The sequence below is a fragment of the Trachinotus anak genome, unplaced genomic scaffold (assembly GCF_046630095.1).
Source record: "Trachinotus anak isolate AG129_WGS33_773 ecotype Australia unplaced genomic scaffold, CSIRO_AGI_Tana_v1 ptg000011l, whole genome shotgun sequence".
NCBI lineage: Eukaryota > Metazoa > Chordata > Actinopteri > Carangiformes > Carangidae > Trachinotus > Trachinotus anak.
The window spans coordinates 801,253-821,758 of NW_027273862.1; the positions used below are offsets into that span (position 1 = coordinate 801,253).

The 20,506-nt window shown below is 39.8% G+C and overlaps 1 protein-coding gene across 4 annotated transcripts in view; it reads right to left on the reverse strand.

Annotated features, from left to right (window-relative positions):
• adamts17 (ADAM metallopeptidase with thrombospondin type 1 motif, 17) overlaps positions 1-20,506 on the reverse strand; it is a 126,267-nt gene that overhangs the window by 7,839 nt on the left and 97,922 nt on the right. For all 4 annotated transcript variants that reach the window (XM_071488160.1, XM_071488158.1, XM_071488157.1 and 1 more), the window contains 6 exons: positions 15,559-15,639; positions 13,354-13,511; positions 10,014-10,173; positions 4,306-4,441; positions 3,677-3,881; positions 1,896-2,048 (listed from right to left, as the gene is read on the reverse strand). In XM_071488160.1, coding sequence (XP_071344261.1) covers positions 1,896-2,048; positions 3,677-3,881; positions 4,306-4,441; positions 10,014-10,173; positions 13,354-13,511; positions 15,559-15,639 — 893 coding nt within the window. The remainder of the gene's footprint in view (positions 1-1,895; positions 2,049-3,676; positions 3,882-4,305; positions 4,442-10,013; positions 10,174-13,353; positions 13,512-15,558; positions 15,640-20,506) is intronic.

The window sequence follows — 20,506 nt, forward strand, 5'->3', positions numbered from 1 at the left end:
CACAACAACTCATTTGCCAAGCATCATTACACTCTCAAATGAGTTTAGCTGTTCCACAGACACAAAGAAGTGATGATGAGGAGCAGCACAACTGGACCCACAGTAGTGTGATGTGATGGTCACATATTTGAATCTACTCGTAATAATAATAATAATAATAATAATAATAATAATAATAATAATAATAATAATAATAATAATAATAATAATAATAATAATAATAATATTCAGTTTCTGTCTAAAATCCTCCCACACTTCAGATGATCCTGTGCAGGTTTTGTAGCTGCAAGCTGCAGCTTTAACTGGGCGTGGCCATCTCTGGATGTGCTGTGGTCATAATGAATGTGGTTGTGTGGATGCGTCTCCCCACCCTTAATGAATTGTCATTTAATGTTTCTCTTTTTGTTTCTGAGAACTGCTGATCCAAAAAGCTCCACAATTGACACTGCACTTCCCTGGGTCCTCAACAACACACCCTCCAAATTTGAAGTCAATCAGATGAGTGGTTGCTGAGAAAATCAAAAGACAGACAGACAAAGATTCCTCCATTCATACTTAGATGATGCCCTGTTAGACAATTTCATGGGGCTCTTTCATGGCTACTGAGGGGAAGGTCGTTTTTCCCTGCTTGCCTAAGGAATCGTTACTTTTCAGCGCTACAGAGGGATTCTGTGAGTGAAGAGCAAGAACATCTGGACCAGTTATCAGATGGGTTTCAGTTTATAAAGTCTTTGGCAGCTGAAACTGATACTAAGAAAAGAATTCTTGAATTGGCAGAATACGTTAGTGAATTACACAGGGCTGATTCTCAGTGGAACAGGACTCTCAACCAGTTACAGTCTTTTGGTACTCAGGTAACCAAAGACACCGGAAAACACATAGGTCACTGTTAGAATTTAATACTGTGGATGTGAGGACTGACGTTTGAACGAGATTGTATCTTAACTTAGTGACAAAAACTGGAGTAAAGAAAATCTGATTTCTCTTATTTAACTTGAGAAGATGTGGGAGCTAATTTGCGGGTGTCGATACAGTTACACTGTTTCCACTATATGCATTATATTATTACTGCTGCTGCTTATGTCTTTAAGTCCCAGTGACATGACTCTGCAGAGGCACAGGGCCAGATGACTGATGACTGATGACTGCTGATCTCAGCCACTGCTCAGCATTGCCTTCAGCCATTAAAATGACAAACATCCCCGATGGTACGTTGCATCAACTGTCACTGATTAATGTTAATTTTGTGTGGGTGTTGTCAGTTTGTGTTTCCTCTGCACAAGAAGGAAGGCAGTAGGGACTTCTGCAGTGAGTGCTGTCATGAGATTGGCCCACAGACCAAGTACCCCCCACCCCTGTTAACCAATAAGAGATGGTTCTGTACCTGCAGGAGGTTATTTAAATTTTTCTAAATCTTTGCCAATGTTGTCTGACTCTGAAGAAGATGCAGAACGAGTCGAATTTGTTGTTTGCACCTGATCAATGAACTACCAAAGTGAATCATGTTTGTCTGTATTTCATTTGGGTTTGGGTGTTCTGAAGTGGCCCATCAAACTGTATCCTGTCCCAATCTGACAGCACCGACCTCCATTAGTGGAGGAGCTGAAGCACAGGTCCTCTTACTTATCAAAGATGGTTTGTGAGGGAAGAAGCTCCACTCTATAACATCACTGTAAAACCACAAATGAATTGAGGGTTCTTTTAGTTCATACAAACAGAGTGAGACAAGAAATTAATCAAGGTAATGACTTTTTTGTTTTCCTGTTTTATGTTGGGTGAATACTGAGTAAGTTAAGCTAATGAACAAATGAATGAATGAGTTTTCATGGAATACCTTATCAATCTTTGTCTGAACCAAACTATACATGAACAATGGGCTTTGGAGACATTTGTACCTTAGACCAATCTCCAGTCTTCCACTCATAACATCTGGAGTGGTCCTCACAGGGCTCCTCTTGAGTCGGCTGGGACAGAGGATCACACAGACCCTGAGGGTTTGTACACGACACCACCCGTCTGCGGACACCTTGACCACAGTCTGATGAACACTAAAGGAAGTGATGGAGAAGTGAGAGGAGATAGAAACTAGTGGAAAAAGAACAGAGTAAATGAATGACGGTAAAATGTAAATGAGATTTTAAACAATATTAATAGCAGAAAACAACTATTTTCTACAGATATAATGGAGTAATGGAGCACAGGCAGACTGGCCATCAGGACTACTGGCTCAAAACCCTACGAGCTGCTAAAGGGTCCAACTTGACTCGGGTTTTCTTCTCCTCCATGTGTAAGTAACTTGATGCTACATAACGTTACATGTTTGTTTTAATTAATAACCAGCTACAGTAGCATGATAACATCAGCTGACTTGTTGTTACCAATACTATGAATGTGTTCAGCAAATGTTGCTATTGCTAGCTGGCTAACTGTCAGCATTGCCGTGGAGCATATCACAGCAATGCTAGCATGAGCTATTGATTGTGGTTAGATAGTTTTTTTGTTGGCTCTCGTGTCCATGTCAACTTTGTTCAGTTGTGCTTCTTGTTTTGTGTTTAGCTTTCACTGTGCTCTGTAACACCTTGCTGACTAAGAATGTGAAGGGAGGAAGGGGGGTATGGGGGTAGCAGAAAGGAGAAGGCTTGAGGTGTGGCTGACAAGGCATTTGTTTGGTCTGAGATGCTGGTGGTCTAGTATGACTATCTAGTGGCAGTAATGATCAGAACCTTTAAATAATTTATTTTAAAGAATAACGATGGTCAGTTTCATCTTGTTTATCTATGACCGATTTCCCTGAAGAGATCAAAATGATCTTAAGAAGAATTTCTCCTGCTGACAGAACAGCCTTGTGCAGCTTCTTCCTCTGTGCCATCGTTTCCCAAAAACACATGAAAGAACCATACCTCTGCACTGGTTGACACATTCTTTTCGACTTTATGTGATAAACATGGGCAGTGTTGTTTAGACTTTTGGATCTTTGAGAGTAGCTTAGTGTTGGGCATTTATACTGCTCTGCCACTTTAAGGAACTGAGAGGAATAAACACTTGGTGTGTTCATAACAGTGAAGAAATATGTAACCTAGAAGAATTGTAAGGAGATTACAGGGAAACAGTCCAGAGAGGAGCGTTTTTTCAGGCTCTGATTTTAAATTCAAATCTTCCCAACGCTGATAAAATTTGTAGTGTGATTAATTCCCACATGCTTGTCAGTCACGTGAGGTGAAAATCTCATATCTTGAAAACAGTAATATAATAATATAAGCATGCAAGGTTCTTTTTACCGCAACAACCATAAGACCACTGTTTCCTAAATCAAACATATCATCCCCTAAAATCATTGTAATTTAAGAAACAGTTAAGACATGAAGGAGTACCTCCTACGCAGAGGACTCAGAGCATCTCAAGAAGCTGCAGGAAACATTATATATTTCAAGTTTTTTTTTTATGTTACTTATTGAATTGCATCTTCTGCTCTTTACTGTTGTCATGACCACTGATGCTGATGACAGCATTTTAAACAATCTGTTGATGTTGGGTGTGTATGCCCGCTCTTCAGTGGCACCTCGTGAAACATGTGCTATTCACTTCTAATATCAATCATTAATGAGAAACAAGGACCAGGGCCACAGTTGTTTTTTAGATTACATCAGCACAGTGTGTGTGTGTGTGTGTGTGATACCTTGGACCACTCTGAAGCCTCCCACACAGTGAGGCAGAGGCGGCCCTCACAGCCCTGCAGAACAGGAGGTTTTCCTCCTTGGCAGTACAGGTCTCTGGTGTAGATGAGGGAGCCGTTCTGTAGGTGGTAAACACAAACCACTTCCCTCTGCTGAAGACCCTTACCACATGTGACGGAGCAGGACCCCCACTCACCTGTCACCCACCTAAGAAAAACACAGAGACAGTTTATAATCTACAGTTCATTCCATCCTAAATAAAACTAAAAAGAAACATATCTAACAAGGAGCCACTGAAGGAAAGTTGAAAGGTAATGGACAGAACTCAAATCAATGACAGTGACCTGATATCTGACAATGTTTACTACGATTTGTTCACTGAGCCATGTGATCCAGAAATAATCGAACATGCTTAAATTACTAAATCATTCATCTGTATCTACCACAGTTTAATGTTAATAAAGTAAATAAATTCATCTTAGTGTTAAAGAATATTCCTAATTCAATAATTTCAACTGCAGCTATGTCTTGAGAGACTGCCTAACATCGGTCTACAAGCAACCAGAAGCTATTAAAACTACTGTGTGTGTGTGTGTGTGTGTGTGTGTGTGTGTGTGTGTGTGTGCCTCACCGGTACTGGCAGGGGTGAGTGTTGCAGAGTCGTACTTGGGGCTGTGGTCGATTCTCAAGCTGACAGTAGCTGTCGTTGAACACCTCCATGGTTTTATTGGCTATTCTCATACAGGAAACCACTGTCCTCCGCTCACCTGCACACACACACATACACAAACACACACAAACATGAGTCAGTGCTTCAGTCGTTCTGAGAGGTTTTGGAACAAATTAACTTATTTTTATTGTTCAGTTGTCTCTGAATTAGGCTGATGTAGTTCAATGAAGGGTGTGATGGGCTGACAGAGGGGTATGCAGGCATTCAAGTGTGTGATGGACTCTAAATACCTACTTCTGGAATTTGTAGTGTTATGAAAACAAAGGCTTGGTTATGATTTTCTCATTAAGGATGTTTTTTGATGATTCTGCTAAACTAGACTATGAAACTCTACATTAAATGTCCCATATTGTAGACAGTGAGATTCCCATGTGTGTTTTGATCAGACTCAGATTCAGAATCAAAATCAGAATCAGGTTTATTGTAGGTAGGTTTTCATATACGAGGAATTTGCTTTGGTGTTTTGGTGCATAACAATAGACATAGTAAGAAGAAAAAAATATAAGGACAGGTAAAACAAAGTAAGGTCTGCTATCTCATATATAAATAGAATTTAACAACAAAATATTAACAATACAAAATGTAAATAAATCAAAATACAAATATGTAGGATTATTGTATGATTATAAAGCAGGTCTAGGTTCTACATTAATACTGTGAAAGTAACAAAGCGTCAGTCCACAGAGAAATGCACACAGCCTGTATTCAGAAACTGAGCCTTAAAACCAGCCGTCAGGACTTCTGCAACTTTGTGATGTCACAACAAAGCAGTTACGCCCCAGACCCTGCCCACCTGGACCCACCATCAAATCTTGAAGGATTTTGGGAGGATTTGGTTTCACTGATTGTTTACCTGAAACCTGTTACATTTTCATTCAATCACTCAGAACAGTCAACCAATCAGAAGAGAGGCTCTGAGCCTCTCTTCTGATTGGCTGACTGACCTGTTGTTACTAGAGCTCCAGAGAGAAGCCTGAGGGAGGAGAATGTAAAACTACATTGAGATGGTTTGTAGTTCTTAAAACCACAAATATATCTTCTGATGGGTATCAACACTTCAATTAAAACACTGGAAAAGTGTTAAATAAGGCACCTTTAATGCCAACAAGGACAGAAAAGAAAAACACATCACCTACCTATCATTTACAGGACAATGTTGAGATAAATTTTACATCCTGATCCCAAAATGTAAACAGAAAAAAAATATTTCTTTGGAATCTATGAACAGACAAGACATTATACCTTAGGTTACAGAAGTTTTTCTAGCTGTAAAAAGTCATCACCATTAGAATCCATGTTAACCAACATTTATTCTGAAAGACAAACCTCCTAAAAATGTAGAGATAAATACTAATGTTTACCATCAGCATCTTACCTTAGCCCAAATTCAATCAAACAGAAAATGAAATACAAAATGAAATCATTTGAAAAAAAAAAAAAATCCATTGACTACCTATTACTCATGGACAAACTGTCTCAATAAAAGAATCTACAGTGTGCACAAAACTGTAGTTTGAGTTGCCCTAAAAGCAGGAAGAAGAGACATAACTTTGCATAAGATTATAGCTCAATTCGCCTATTAGATTAAATAAATAGTCAATTAAAATCTGATCATGATAGATGGCTGATTTCATATTGATCAAACTGGGTTCATTAAGAACAGGCACAGGGGTAATAATGTTTGGATCTGCCTAAGACTGATTCACCATGCAAGGAAAAATAATATAAAAACGGCTGGAGCCTCCTAACACCTCTGTTTTAGTTATAAACTACTGCTTTAAAAGACATTAACTGATAAAGACTTTAGTGTGTTGTGTTTGTTTCCTGATGATCTGACTGGTGACACTGTGATGCAGTAGTTGGCACTGCTGCCTCACAGCAGGAAGGTTCTTGGTTTGAACCTGCAGACCAGCTAGGGCACATTCACCCAGGGCCTGTGGTGGTGGGTGCGACTGTCCAGAAAAAGTCCAGAAAAAGGTAGATTAGATTATTTGGTGACTCTATCTGTTAGGTGAGAATGCGAGTTTGAATGGTCTTTATGTGTAAGCCCTTTGCTGAAGTGGTGACCTGTCCAGGGTGTAGCCCACCTCTCAAGGTCAGCTGGGATTGGCTCCAGCAAATGATAAGCTAATATATGTAGCTAATGGATGGATGGTTCAGATGATGTAAGAGTAAAAGTTAATGAATGTACAAGGTAGGTAATGAGTGGTAATTGAAAATTGATTTTTAACTCAATGCCTGGGATTGTTGGATGTTCAGTGTGGCTTTTGTGAGCATGTTGTGTTTTGTTTCTGACCCAACCAGGAAACCTGCTGCACTTGTGTCTACAGAACCTGGTCAGTGATGTGTGCCCTAGATGTCAAATCATATATCTACATGGGATCTCAGGCAAATAGATAAATCCAACAACACGGTAAGAGGATAAGGGAGCTGGGGGCTGCCTAAGAGTTAGGATTGTCCTGTGTTGTGTGTGTGTGTGTGTGTATGTCCACAGAGGGAAGCCTGCTCTGTCTAATATGCTGTAGATCATAGGATTGGATTAGCATCCAGCTCTCCACTGGCAGTGGTCTGTCTCTTCGTCCAGACTCCCTGCGACTGCCCCCCCACCACCAACTACTTGACTCCAGACATGTCTGCACAGTTCACCCACAGCAGCTTGTCCTTAAATCAACCTTCATTTCCCTTTCCCCATTTTTCTGAACTGCACATTTACCCTGCTGCAAATGACCTGTTTTACCTCATCTCAAAGGTCTGACGCTGGTAAGGTGGTGAGTCTTCGACACATTGTTGGTGGGCCCATTTTAACTATATGCAGGGGGTATCAAAAAGCCTAATGTGTGCTAAGAAAGTATTCCCCACTTTGTTCCACTACCTGCAGCAGCCTGAACTGTCAACATAGGGCAGGATGGATCCTTGGGATCATGCGGTTTAAGCCAGACTCTGACCCTACCGTCTGCACATTACAGCCGAAATTGAGATTCAAACAATACTGTCCAGTTTTGGTGAGGCTGTGCAGACTGCTGCCTCAGTTTCTGATTCTTAATGGACAGAGAAGAACTTCTGCTGTGGTCTTCTGTTAATGGAGCCAGTCTACTTCAAGAAGGTGCACACCAGTCAGTTACTGTCACCTTCCTGCCAGCTTGAACCAGTCCAGCCTCTTTTCTCTGCGCTTTCTCATTAACAAGGTAATTTTGCTCACAGAAATGGATTTCAGCAATCATTATGTGGTCCAAGGCACTTGGCTTACATTTCAAAACAACATCTGAAGCACTTGACCATGTCTAGATGCTGCCATATGATTTGATCTGATTAGACTGTATGTGAATAATTCTTCACTGAAACCTCATGATACTATCTCCTATCCTTTTTGTGGCCTATAATAATACTTCTTTTGTAGACAATTCTGTCATAATTACTAGAATATCAGCACATAAGCAAATGTACTGATTCTAAGTTGCTGTAGTGAAGCCAAGTGAAGCAACTTGGTGGTCTCCACCTGATATATCTATACACTCTATTAGTGCATGTGTTCACTCTTCCTTTTGGTAAAAAGTATTTTCTCTCAGTGGGGGGAGGGGGGAGCTGCAGAGGTAGCACCACAGTACAGCTCTGTGCAAAGACAAAGAAGAAAACAGAGATTTTCTTGTGCTCATGACTCAGTCTCCTAATTATTACCAGAAATGATCTGATTATTTTATCCAGGAGATGAGGTCAGGTGCTTCTGGATTAGTAGTCAGTAGAGCAGCTGGGGGTAAGACCACCACAGCTCAGGATACATCACTTCTCAGTGGTGGAACAGACTTGACATCCCGTGCAGTTGTAAGATTTGACATCCAGAGCACAGATCTTATTAAATATCTGCTCAGGTTCTGTAACCACACAGCTGATGTAACTGACGCTTGTTTTCAGTAGGAATCCAAGGTTACATGTTGAATTTTGATCTTTATTTCATAATAACAAGAACCAGACCTGATTATTTTTATTATCCTCTAAGATAATAATCTGTTTATTGTTAGACGGGGTAAATGGGGGTAAATGTGGCAATCAGACAGAACAATAACTCACCTGATCTAATTAACTTTTATTTCCTACATCTGATGCTTTCAAAGACATTGATGTTGGTGTATAATAATATAATAGAAAATCACTCAGTCCTCTAAGCTGAACAACCATATTAGTCTTTTTTTCAACCCTCTGATACCACCCATAGCAGTGTCTCCTGACACAGCGCCCCTGCAGCGGTGGGCACACTGGACCTTTGTTGTCATGGTTACAATAATAAACATGTAGGCTGTACCGAGAGTGGCGTACCTACCTTCATCGCCATGGTTACTGTAATAAGGGTCATGGCTTGGTTGGGTTTAGGAAAACATTGTGATTTGGGTCAAAATAATACTTCCTCAACATTAGACGGTCTTTTTTGTCATGGTTACAATAATAACAACAAGGGTACCTTTGTCAAATGGTCACGGATAATAGAAACAACAAAAACTGCTACTGTCACATGGGAATCGAACACCGCTTTCCTGTGACATATTCATCCATCCACCCCAACCTCCTCCTGACGTGGACGTTGTTGCTCTATAAACTACGTCACCGCACTTTTCCCTTTGCTCCTGTCATCATTAATACGACCACTAGATGTCACCTAGCAACAAAACCTAACTATGGGTCATAATAACCTGCTGCACAGACGACCGATGGGCTCGTTTGTTACAGGAGGACAGTCTTTAAAAATCATTTGGCTGACACTCAGGCATCTTAAGTTGCTGGAAATGTTCAGACACACACACACCAGCACACAAAAGCACATCTACTTCTACTGGTTGTCTGTACACCAGCCTCTATAGACCATTTCACTTTTTCAAACATAAGCATTCATTTTATCAACAGCTGTCAGCAGCTGGCTGGAAGTAAACTTGGACCCAAAAGCACAACGTTGCTCTTGTGCTTGTCCTTCTTCCTACTCAGCTCCAAGCATCAGAGAGTTTCCCGAAGCTAACGCTGTGAGAGAGGAGCAGGAGAGTCAAGGCTGAAGAGGCTAAGGTTTGGGACACTGCTTCCCCCCGTTGTTCTGTGTTTTACAGAAGTAGAAGTTGGAACTGATTCTTTAGTAGGAACAAGGCTTCATTGTTCTCACTTTCATTTAACTATTGTAATATTTTTATAATATTTCATGTTACGTTTATTTTATCTCCAATGCATTTCTGAATGTCTTGACTATGTTTTATATCTGTTGCCAACCAAACCTCTCTGATAAAGACATCTTAACAGATCAGTTTCAAAGTCACATTGTCTAATGGTTCCTGACACCATCTGATCTTTCTTAGAAAACAAGGATAAACTTCCCAAAAACATAAATACATATGGTGGAAACCTGGGCAAAGGCCATTCAAAGAAAATAAACCAGATGACATTTATAAAAACATTTTCATTGCTGTAACCGAACACGATTTTACTGTTAACACAAACTGATTTCCCCACAGAGACCATATTTTACTTGACATTATGTGATGATGTGTGTGTGCGACCGTGTTTGCATGTAAATCTCAGTGTATATATGTGTGTATGTGTGTGTGTGTATGTGTGTGTGTGCGTGTGTGTGTTACCTCCTCCACATTGGACAGTACAGTCCTGCCAGCTGCTGTGAGTCCAGATGTAGAGATACTCCTGTTCCCTCTGCTCCTCGCTGCTCTTGTCCTGAGATGTGTTCAGAGACACCGTGTACTCATAGTGGATCCCGTAGCTCTGGTCGTGGAAGAGCAGCACCTGGGAACATGACAGAGAGGTTTAGCTTAACTTTCACTCATTTTACCTGCCTTTTACCTTTATTTGTCAAATGAATGTTCAATGTTTAGTGGTAGACAGTAGAGAGCAAAACCAGCCAAGTTCACAGTGATTGCTTCCATTTCAACAGTAAATCAACATTTATAGGGTTTTTCCAAGGGCCTGGGTTGGTCCACTTCATCACAGCTACGATGCAGCCCTACAGCAGGGGAAAGCTGTGCTGGGCCTCACTGTTGTGGACCAGCTTGAAAGGAGAGTAGCTGTGTCTTCCAACCATCCATCCATTATCTATACCGCTTATCCAAACCAGGTCACAGGGGCGCTGGAGCCAGTTCCAACTGACGTTGGGCGAGGATGGGGCACACCCTGGACAGGTCACCAGTCTGTCGTAACTGTAATTCCAATACTTTCTCTTTTATACAGATACCCAATAAAGAAACCCAGTTTTTGCCCAGAACAAAGATTGTGGATGTCGTCCTCCTTTTCTTGTGGTGTAGTCGCGACACAACAGGATCTCTTCATGGCTAGTATGGACCAGAGGAATGATTATTGTCATCAATAACTCTTCCTACATATACAGAATATGCCACATGGATATTATGTTGAAGTAGACTTGCAAAGATTTAAAACTGTCAGACAGTATGACCAGGGTTGTGCAAATTAAGCTGTAAATTATTCAAACTCTTCTAGTAGAGAGTAGTAAACTTACTTCTAGTACTTTGTGTCATTAACATCTGTCATTGTTCTTGCAGCCAAGGAAGAACCCTCCTCCTTTTCTGCTTTGCATGCAGTTATATTAACACTGATGCAATGAGTTTTTACTAAATAACACCTCCTCTCTCAAATGCTGGACATTGGACAGCTTTGTCAGGTCACAGGTCTGACCTCTTCTGGCTGTGGCCTACAGTAGCTTACTTAATGTTTGCAATGTTTGAAGTGCAAAACTGCTGCTGATTGTGTGCAACGACAGCAGGAAAATAGAATATCAAGAACTCTTTACTCAAATCATATATACTAAATACCTGATGCAAACACATTGTAAAAAATATTCTGTGGGGATGGGCGTGGTCAGCGGCTGCTGGAGAGAGATGTGGGGATGGCTTATGAGAGCAGAGCCAGGTGAGTTGATGGATCAGCTGCTGCTTGTTAACTAATCATGCTCTTCCTTTAACTGCAGTCGAGAGCTGGACCACAGATGAATAAGAGAGGCGGGACAGCATGCACCAATAAAATGAGGACAACCAGAGACACACCTTGGAAAGTGAAATGTATGTTGGAAATGTTTGAGTGCAGTCACAATAAAAGTCAGTGTTGAGAGTGAGGCGTCTGGTCAGTGTATGTGTTGCGGGAACTCACTGACGCAGCAAGACCAGCTACATATTCATCTTCAATGTCTTTAATTACATCCTAAAAGAGTTATTAACATAAAACCAGCCAAGAAAATCTGCCAGTGCAGTCAAATTATTTTAACCTGTTTCTAATACAAAGCTGCTTTTCTAAGAGCTTTCTAGAAGGGTGTTTATTCTGATGCAAGACAGACCAATATTTTTATAGTAATTATTCTTGGCTTTTGAAACCAAATCAAATCAAATGTTTTTATAGACTTAAATGGACTGATAATATTTGGCTATTTAAATTGCTGAAATGTAGGATTTAATGAAGTTCTCAATGTCACCAGCAGATATAAAAGTCCATCGAAGAAGACACTGTTAGTCACAGATGGATATCCCTGACATGAGATTCATTAGCTTCCATTACAGTGCAGACCACTGCCTCACAGCTATGCCCAATAGTGTAATGAGCTGTTCAGCCTTGTCTCCAGCTCTGCACGGGGTGACTGTGTGTGTTCTTTTGATCGCATCAAGCGTGGATATACACTCACTGAGCACTTTGTTAGGTACGCCATATTAATACAGCGTAGTTCCTCCCTTTGCTCTCAAACAGCAAAGGGAGGAATGATGCATCACATCATTTCTACAGATTCATAAGCTGCACATTCAAGCTGCCAATCTCCTGTTCTATCACATCCCAAAGGTGTTCTACTGGTTCACTGAACTCACTGTCATGTTCATGAAACCAGTTTGAAATGACACTGGACTTTAATTCTTACCACAGGAAGTAAACTTTCCCCATGTTTGTCATCAGTGTAAAAGGCTACAATCTGCATTCGCTCACAGGTGTTTATCTGCAGTGATGTACACACAATACCCAGATGAACATGCTGATTTTCACCTCTCTTCCTGAGATGTCATTCAGAGCACACACATTGTAAACAGCACTGACACCTGCTCAGCACGGTGTTGTTGAACCAGAAACACCGCCACTGCAACATCTTCTGTGAGTGTGCTGCACTCAGGGCAGCGATCAGTGAGTTTTAAAAACACACAGTTACAGACTGAACCAACTCACATGGAGGCTGTGACACTTTTACAGGAGCACCAACCAGAGGAGGAGATGTGACAGATCCACTCTACCATTGTGCAGGGCAACTAACAGCTCACTGTTTCAATCTCTGTCTTTGTGTGTGTTCTCTGGAACGGCATGTGATGACATTGCTCCCTGCAGTTGTGTGTCTGTGTCCTCTCAGTTCAAACAGACAGGCAATCTCGTGTGGCAGGGCAGAAGGAATCAATCACCTTTTTTAACGGGTTTACCCTCGTTTATAAAACCTGCTTATACACAGTTATTTTGGTGAATAGAGGGCATCAGAAAATCCAGAGAGCCTATGACTTGCATTTGTGGGGTAAAGGTTGTTTAGGATCTTTTGGCAGAATTGACACTGATCTGACATGACATTAAAACCTGTTACTGATGTTATGTCATGGCAGATCGGTGTTTAATTTGACCTCTAACTAAAAATTTGACATGTACTTATTTATAATTTATAAAGTCCATCTTCAGAATCAAATATTGTTACATGTTGTTGTTGTTGCATAATTAACTGTATTTATGTTTCTTTGCTCTTCTTTTCAACCTGTATTTTTACTATTTTGTATCTGCTCAGCATTGTAAATGGAGACTTTGCCCTCAATAGTTTATGACTTTAAATAAAGACGTAATATGTTCATTACACTAATGTTGTGGCTGATCAGATCAGTGTACTGTGCACTTAAGGGCGTACTGTGATATAATAACAATGAACAAAATGACTAATATGTTTACCATCAGGTATAAAGGGGTCTTGGTGGGTCCCTTGGCAGACATCTTCTCCCACAGTCCTCTTCTTACGTAGCGCACCGTGGTCCCAGCCAGCTCAAACTCTCCTGGAAGCTCAATCTTCCAATCACTGTTGATGGATCTCTTACTGGAGTCTTTCAGGGCTGAGAGGAAGACACAGGAGGTCAGACGTGACACTTTTAAATAGAAATCATGTGTTTGACATGGAATACTGAACAGCTGACCAATTCTAACCAAACTAATATCACAGGTTAGTTCCTTGTCAGCTCATGGGAAGTTGTAGTGTCAATAGGGCAGAGAATGAAACCTGACTACTACATATGGTCCATACTAACAGCAATCAATCAGTCAAACTATGATGAAAGACATTAAAGAACCAACTGCAACAAAGTCATTGTTAAATCTCAATAGTGAGATACCACTCCTTTATTTTTTTAAATGTTTTATATGTCCAGCTTTACTTCTGTTGGCAGACTTCTTTTCATGTGCTGTGGCTAAACTTTAATCCTGCAGTTTTGTGAGCAGTGGTGTTCTCCTTGGTGGCCGGCAGTGGAAGTTGACTTTATGCAATGTCCATCACTGTCTGATCAGTCACTGAAACACCAACCCCCACAGATGATCCTTGCACCAAGTCAGAAGCACTTGACTGTTTGTTTTTCAATGCAAGGGTTCAAAAATAGCAAATTGTGCTTTGTGCTTTTTTTCCCTTGTTATTGGTAGCATGGCTTTTCCTGTACTAACCACTGCTGCAGCTGTGTTTCAGCTTACGTTCAGTAGCCTACTGATGCTCTTGTACTCTCTCCCATCTTTATGAAGTCTCACAATCTGGTTTCTTACTTGTTCATGCAGTTCCTCACCCTGTGGAGCCACATTGCATTAAAGACAACCTAGGAAAAAAAAACTGAGGAAGCTGTGGCTTTCACAGGTTATTTTATTTCATTTTATTCTTTTTTTCATGCAGTGAGCCTTAACTGGAAATCCCAGGTGTAATCATGTTTGTTACAGGGGTTGGGGGGAGGTGCTGTGTAGATAGATAAACTGTTGTTTCTTACTTTTCTAAGGGTTAAATCAAAACCCAAAAGCTCATCCTGGAGTAGTCAGAGCAGTTTGCTTCTTCAGCTCCTCCCTCCCTCAACCACAATAAGGACAGCTCTGGACAATCTCTTAAAAGAACCCATGAAGTAGACTGTAGGTCTTCTGAAGACCATCCAGCTGACTACCTCACCACATGTCCGGAGAAGCACACTTCCCTCTCTCAGAGAATGTTGAGCTGACCAGGGAACCATGTTAACCCTGGAGTCTGCTGCCCCAGTGCCAGCCCAACAAAGGGCTTAGCGGCTGAACCAAATAGATTAGTTTGCCCTTTCGAAGGTGAACAGGGCAAAGGCAAATTAGGGTTTTAATGATTAAGAATTACGAAGACTGCTGCAAATATATTTTTTATATACGTAACTTTGATTCTGCTCTAGTGCTATGTAGGGAACTCACCCCATTATCAGCTCACAGGATAGGTATCATACTTGGTATTAGGAGAACTACTCCTTTGGACATGCTCTCCAACTAAATCGGAAATCAAATATTTCTAGCTGTTCTGAATGGCCACACTGGACGGTGAAGAGAGGAGCTGGTTATGGTAAAGAGATGTGATGTCATTTAAAAATGGGGATAACAGGCATATTCTCTCTCTCTGCTCTCACCTCTGTAGAGGTGGCCAATCACAGTGCACACTGGGTTGGGATGTCGGATCGTCACAGAAAGTTACAAAAATGGGTGAATACAAATCCCACACCCACCCACATGTAACATTTTAGCAATCCAAATCTCTGTTTTTGCCATTGATTTAAATCTGAAAACATGAACCAGTTCAGTTCAGCCCAGTCAGATATGGACTGGATCAATCAGCAAACATTAACATTATTTCTCCACTACTGTCCTGATCAACCATTCCTCTGTATGTGCGACCAATTTTCCCCTTGAATGCCTTCAGATCTGATTTTTACAGGATATTTGTGTTTTCCACCCAGATAAGATTCAGATAACCATGGGATCATATCAGTGCAGTCACCTGCATTGATATGATACTACAGTAGTTGTATGTAAATACTGTAGTCATACTGTAGCACATGCTCAGAAAGAAACATGTTTTTTTGTGTTTCTGCAGTACACCCTGTAAAACACATGCATCTTTACCCAGAAAGCTATGTGAAGGTTTGTCCTCCACAACTTTGATTCTTCTGGCTCCTGCAGGGATAACCACAGCCTCGATGTAGCCTGACAGAAAGACACAAACATGAGGTGAAAATACATTCAGAGGCAGGTGCACATGGAGACAGGGATGGGCTGGTGACGTCTGTGTCTGTATCAGAGATGCAGGGAGAAGGGCCATAGCACTGTTTTTTCCATTTTGTTACAGATTATCAAAACTTTCACAACCCTCTCCCAAACATGTTCCAGTCTTTTAATTGCAGCTTAAAGTGTTTGAATTTTTCCTTTACCATTGCCATCCATTGGTTTCCATTCATTTTTAATAATGTTTGAAATTAAACATAAAGAGACTAATTAGTTAGGGTGTGATTGCATTTTAGCAATTTGAAAAATCAAAACTGAATCAAAAATTCAACTTTCAACTTTAGTTACATAATGTTAAAATGACTTAGGATAGATCTGTAATTTCTGTTTACTTATACAAATACAAATACAATTTTAGTGGCAGTGTAATGATGATAACACTATCAACCTGTCCAAACTGAAAATGAGTATGAGTAACTGTTAATGTATCTGACACATTGATATAACAATAGTCTACAGACTTTACAACTTATGAGTAAATTACATTATTGATTTGGTATGAATGGAAGTGGTAGTGGATGTTAGCTTGGTGATTGTTTCATAACTCACCACCCTCTTGGCTTTGTTGAACTACATAAACAAGCAGTCCACACACTGACCGTGGTGACCACAGTGGTGTTACAGAGTGGTGCTTCTTTAAAGAGCACATTAATCAGATATCAGCCAAATTTTCATTTCAGACTTTTGGTTACTTAGAGCATTAATGTTGTTACAGTATTAAGTCATGTTTTTTGCTACACCTAATGTTAGCTGGCGACATTTGTCCAGTAAACTGGTGACAATGAGGTCAGTGTTGAGTAAAAATGACAAGTGTTATAAGGTGCTAGCAGACACAAAAGGTCTGATAAAAAATCATCACTCTATCATCATGTCAGCATGCTGACTCAGGTCACTGCAGATTCAGTCACCAGGAATGTAAAACAAGACCCTGGATTTTAAGTCTCCATGCCCCTGAAGATGCTCTTTAATGTAGTTGACTATAAACATGGTCCATTAATAAGCACATCACAGAATCCTTTATATATGTAATCCTTTCATAAAAATTAAAAACACAAGAAAAAAGTTTTTGCTAGTATTTTACAGTATTTTTCTTCTTCTATGATTAAATATTACAAAAAACAATATAAATAAATAATGAAAAATACTAACCTGCTAAAAACCAGACACAATTCTTTGAACTAAAAAAATGGGTAGTGGAGCATTATCTTGTGTATTTTCATTCAACAGTTAATTGAATTCACTCGATTCTCTGACTTTGTTACAACACCTGAGAGCATCACCATCACCGTCACCATCACCTGAAAGGTGAGCTGATTTTTTCAGTTAATTTTGGGGGTTTAGTGATGGTATTATTACACAATTAGATTACCATTCATTATGGATCACAATATTGTACTTTCTAATTTTTGCATCTCTGTCACACAACCAGCCACCAGCCCTTCTCCACACACAGCATACATCTATTATATTTGTTGGGCATTATTTCAATACAAAGCAGCTCAACTATTTTTCTATTATTCTGCCAAGAACTATGTCAACAGTGTGTTGGATGTTAGCCTATAATCACCAGATGATGTAGAAAGTGGTAGAAGAGCACACACACAAGGACCTCAGAGGAATTTTAAAGGAACATTACTTATTTTAAAAAATCATTTAGTTTCAGTCTTATTTTCGTTACGCTGACCATCATTCTCACTGGTCCTGAAAACCTTTTCCTCTGCATCTTCACAACTGAGATCCAGGAACGGATCAGTCTCTGTTGACACAGCTCTGCATGTGGGGCAACGCAGCATCACAACATGGTGATGCAGGAACAGAAATATAATACATCTGAGATAACTGTAATAATCCTCATACATGAGCATACAACCACAACAACAACAACAACAAAAAGTAGATCAAAACCAAACCAGGAAGTACAGCAGATGATCTGGGTAATGTCCTCAATGTTCACTTTTGTCCTCACTTATACAGAGTTAAAGCACTTCTCAGGATTGTGTGGGTGTGAAGACACTTTTGACATCTATTACACTCTGACTGTATCAGTAGGACAGCATTGTCTAATGATGCCCTCTTCAGCAATTACCAATCAGTGTTACAAAATAATTCATATGACAGATTTATGATCTGATGTTTGAAGCCTGATGAGGCTTAGAGAGTAGTTGTCTCTGGTGTCAAAGTCATAGCTGACCCATCCATTCACCGGCAGTCATAACTCTGATGGCCACTTGAGGTTTTTGACAGTTAAAGGTCCCATATTGTATAAATGTCTATGTGTTTTTTTTATTATAAAGCAGGTTCTATATAATGTGAAAGTATCAAAGTGCTCATTCCACAGAGAAATGCACACAGCCTGTATTCAGAAACTGAGCCTTAAAACGAGCCACAAGGACTTCTGGAACTTTGTGATGTCACAACAAATCAGTCACTGCTCTCAGCCCCGCCCCAAGCCCTGCATTTGAGGATAGTTATGTAAAATATTACTGTATCTGATGGAAATGATGACCAATATTCAGATTGGAAAAAAATCTTCTACCATAAGTAGCCAAGATTGATAATGTCTGAACAGAGCAGCTGTTTCAAAGTGGCTGGAAGTTTTAAAAATTCATTCACATATTTGTGCTCCAGGAAAATACACATACATTTAACTCACAAATGTAATTTGAATGAGCTGCTTTGTTCTGGTACACAATAATGCCCAACATTATCTCACAGTACATTACTTCACAGTTTCAGACACCAATATCTCTTCATACTTACCAAAAACAGACAGCACACAGTTATACAGTAGGAGGACACAGTTGCTTCTGACAGTGACTGACAGCCAGTTTTGGGTGACATCAAACACAGACACACTGACAAGACAACAGCAAAAATTTTGTCAAATGAACCCAAAGCATGAAATGCAAATTCCTTGTAGTGTGTGAAGGTGTGAATGTGAATACTATCATTCTCCATCATGGTACTGCCACTATGCTGTCTTCAGATGCTACAGATGCCAACTCTGTTTCTGAGCTAGCCAAGGTATGCTAGTGGCTAGCCTAGCATTGCTAATGACCAGCAAAATCAGTTCCAGGGTTTCCACAATAGAAATGTAAGTGGAATGAATTGCCTCTCTCAGCAAGTGGGTAGCTCACCACTTACCACCTATCAGCAACTAAACCAATGGCCTCAACATAGACTCCTTTGATTTCTCAGTAGTCTGAATTTTGGCACTTTCCCTGCATCATGCATGACAGTGTTTGGTTTCAGTGTTCCACTTAAATCCACTCATTTTTGTGTTTGATGTAACACAGTATTGAGCTATGCTACAGAATCCAGTTCTTGGCTTCAAATACCACTGTGGCTCCTGAGGATGCAACATATAGAAAACATATAGGCATCTTTCTTAAATGACATTTTATTTACTATTATTGTTTTGAGATTTTTTTAGAATCCCTTTTTGTTGGTCTTATTCTTTGTTCTTACGTAGTTTTATGTATCTTATTGTGTTTTAACAAGCCTGACCCATGTGCAATACAAGTTGAGCAATATACATTCCCTGTGCAATATGCAACTCTGTGCAATACACGACTCCAATTGTGTGCACTGTGAAAGCATATCACTGAGATCACGATTAGGTTTTTGGTTATTTGTTATGTCGTGTTGTCAACTGATTGTGAAGCTGTATTCAGCATTTTTAGCCCAAAACAAATTTCCTTCGGGACAATAAAGTTTATCTTGTCTTTTCTTACCTCAAAAGCAGAGGCACGAATATTTTCAATTCTCCCCAAATCCAAAAATGCCAAAAACAGTAAAAGACATATAAAATTGGTTTAGTGTTATTGTAATTGGTTTAGTGATCACGTACAGCCTACCTTTCAGGCCATAACATTATCTTACCTAATTAGTCATTATTTATTATTTGGAATCATGGATGGGGCAACAAAGGATATACATACAGGCTAATTAATACATTTAAACTCTATGTTTCTGTTATAGTCTTTTAATCATTTAACTAATACAACTTCGTATTAAAAATTAAGTCGTATTAAATCTAAATCTAGGTTATTGCCAAGATATTTCAATAATCAAGATATTTCAATAACTAATGAGGGTATGATGTACTTAGAAACAGAGATCTGTGATCAATGAGTTGGTCTGAGCAGGATACACACAGGGTATTTCTGTCTATATTGAAGAATTTTTTTTTTGGCACTGGCTACTATTTTACAATGGCAATTGAACTCTGAGCCATTGAGGGAAGTAGGGTTAGTTTTGGATTTGGGGAGTAGTTTCTTAGAGTTTGTGCTTTTGTACAGGTTTTGCCCTACATGGGCCACTATAAAACTTTGCAACAACAGTGTTAATAGGTAAATTTACCCAAGTAAAAAAAAAACTCCTCTCACTTTTTTATCTACCTTTCATGAGTCTGGAATATTTTATTTAGACACTATAATTCAACCTACCATATTTACATTAATATGGCTGTTGTGACTCTGTGGGTCATACTATGCACTCGCCTCCTCCATTGTAGAGATACAGGGAAACAGGGACTTCAGTAAAACAAATATCAGATCCTTAATGCGTAATGAAGATGATTATTACATGAATCATTTTAAACACTTGTCTGTGAGTCTGGCCCTAAGTAAACACAGAAAGTAGTCAGATGGAGCCATCATGGCAAACTGCATAGGGATCTGCATTTTGGTCAGTTTGCTGATCAAACCTAACCTAACCTAACCGCCATATTCATCTGTGCACACCAGTTTCATCTGAGCTTTTCACTGTGTTTATATGGTCGTCTAAG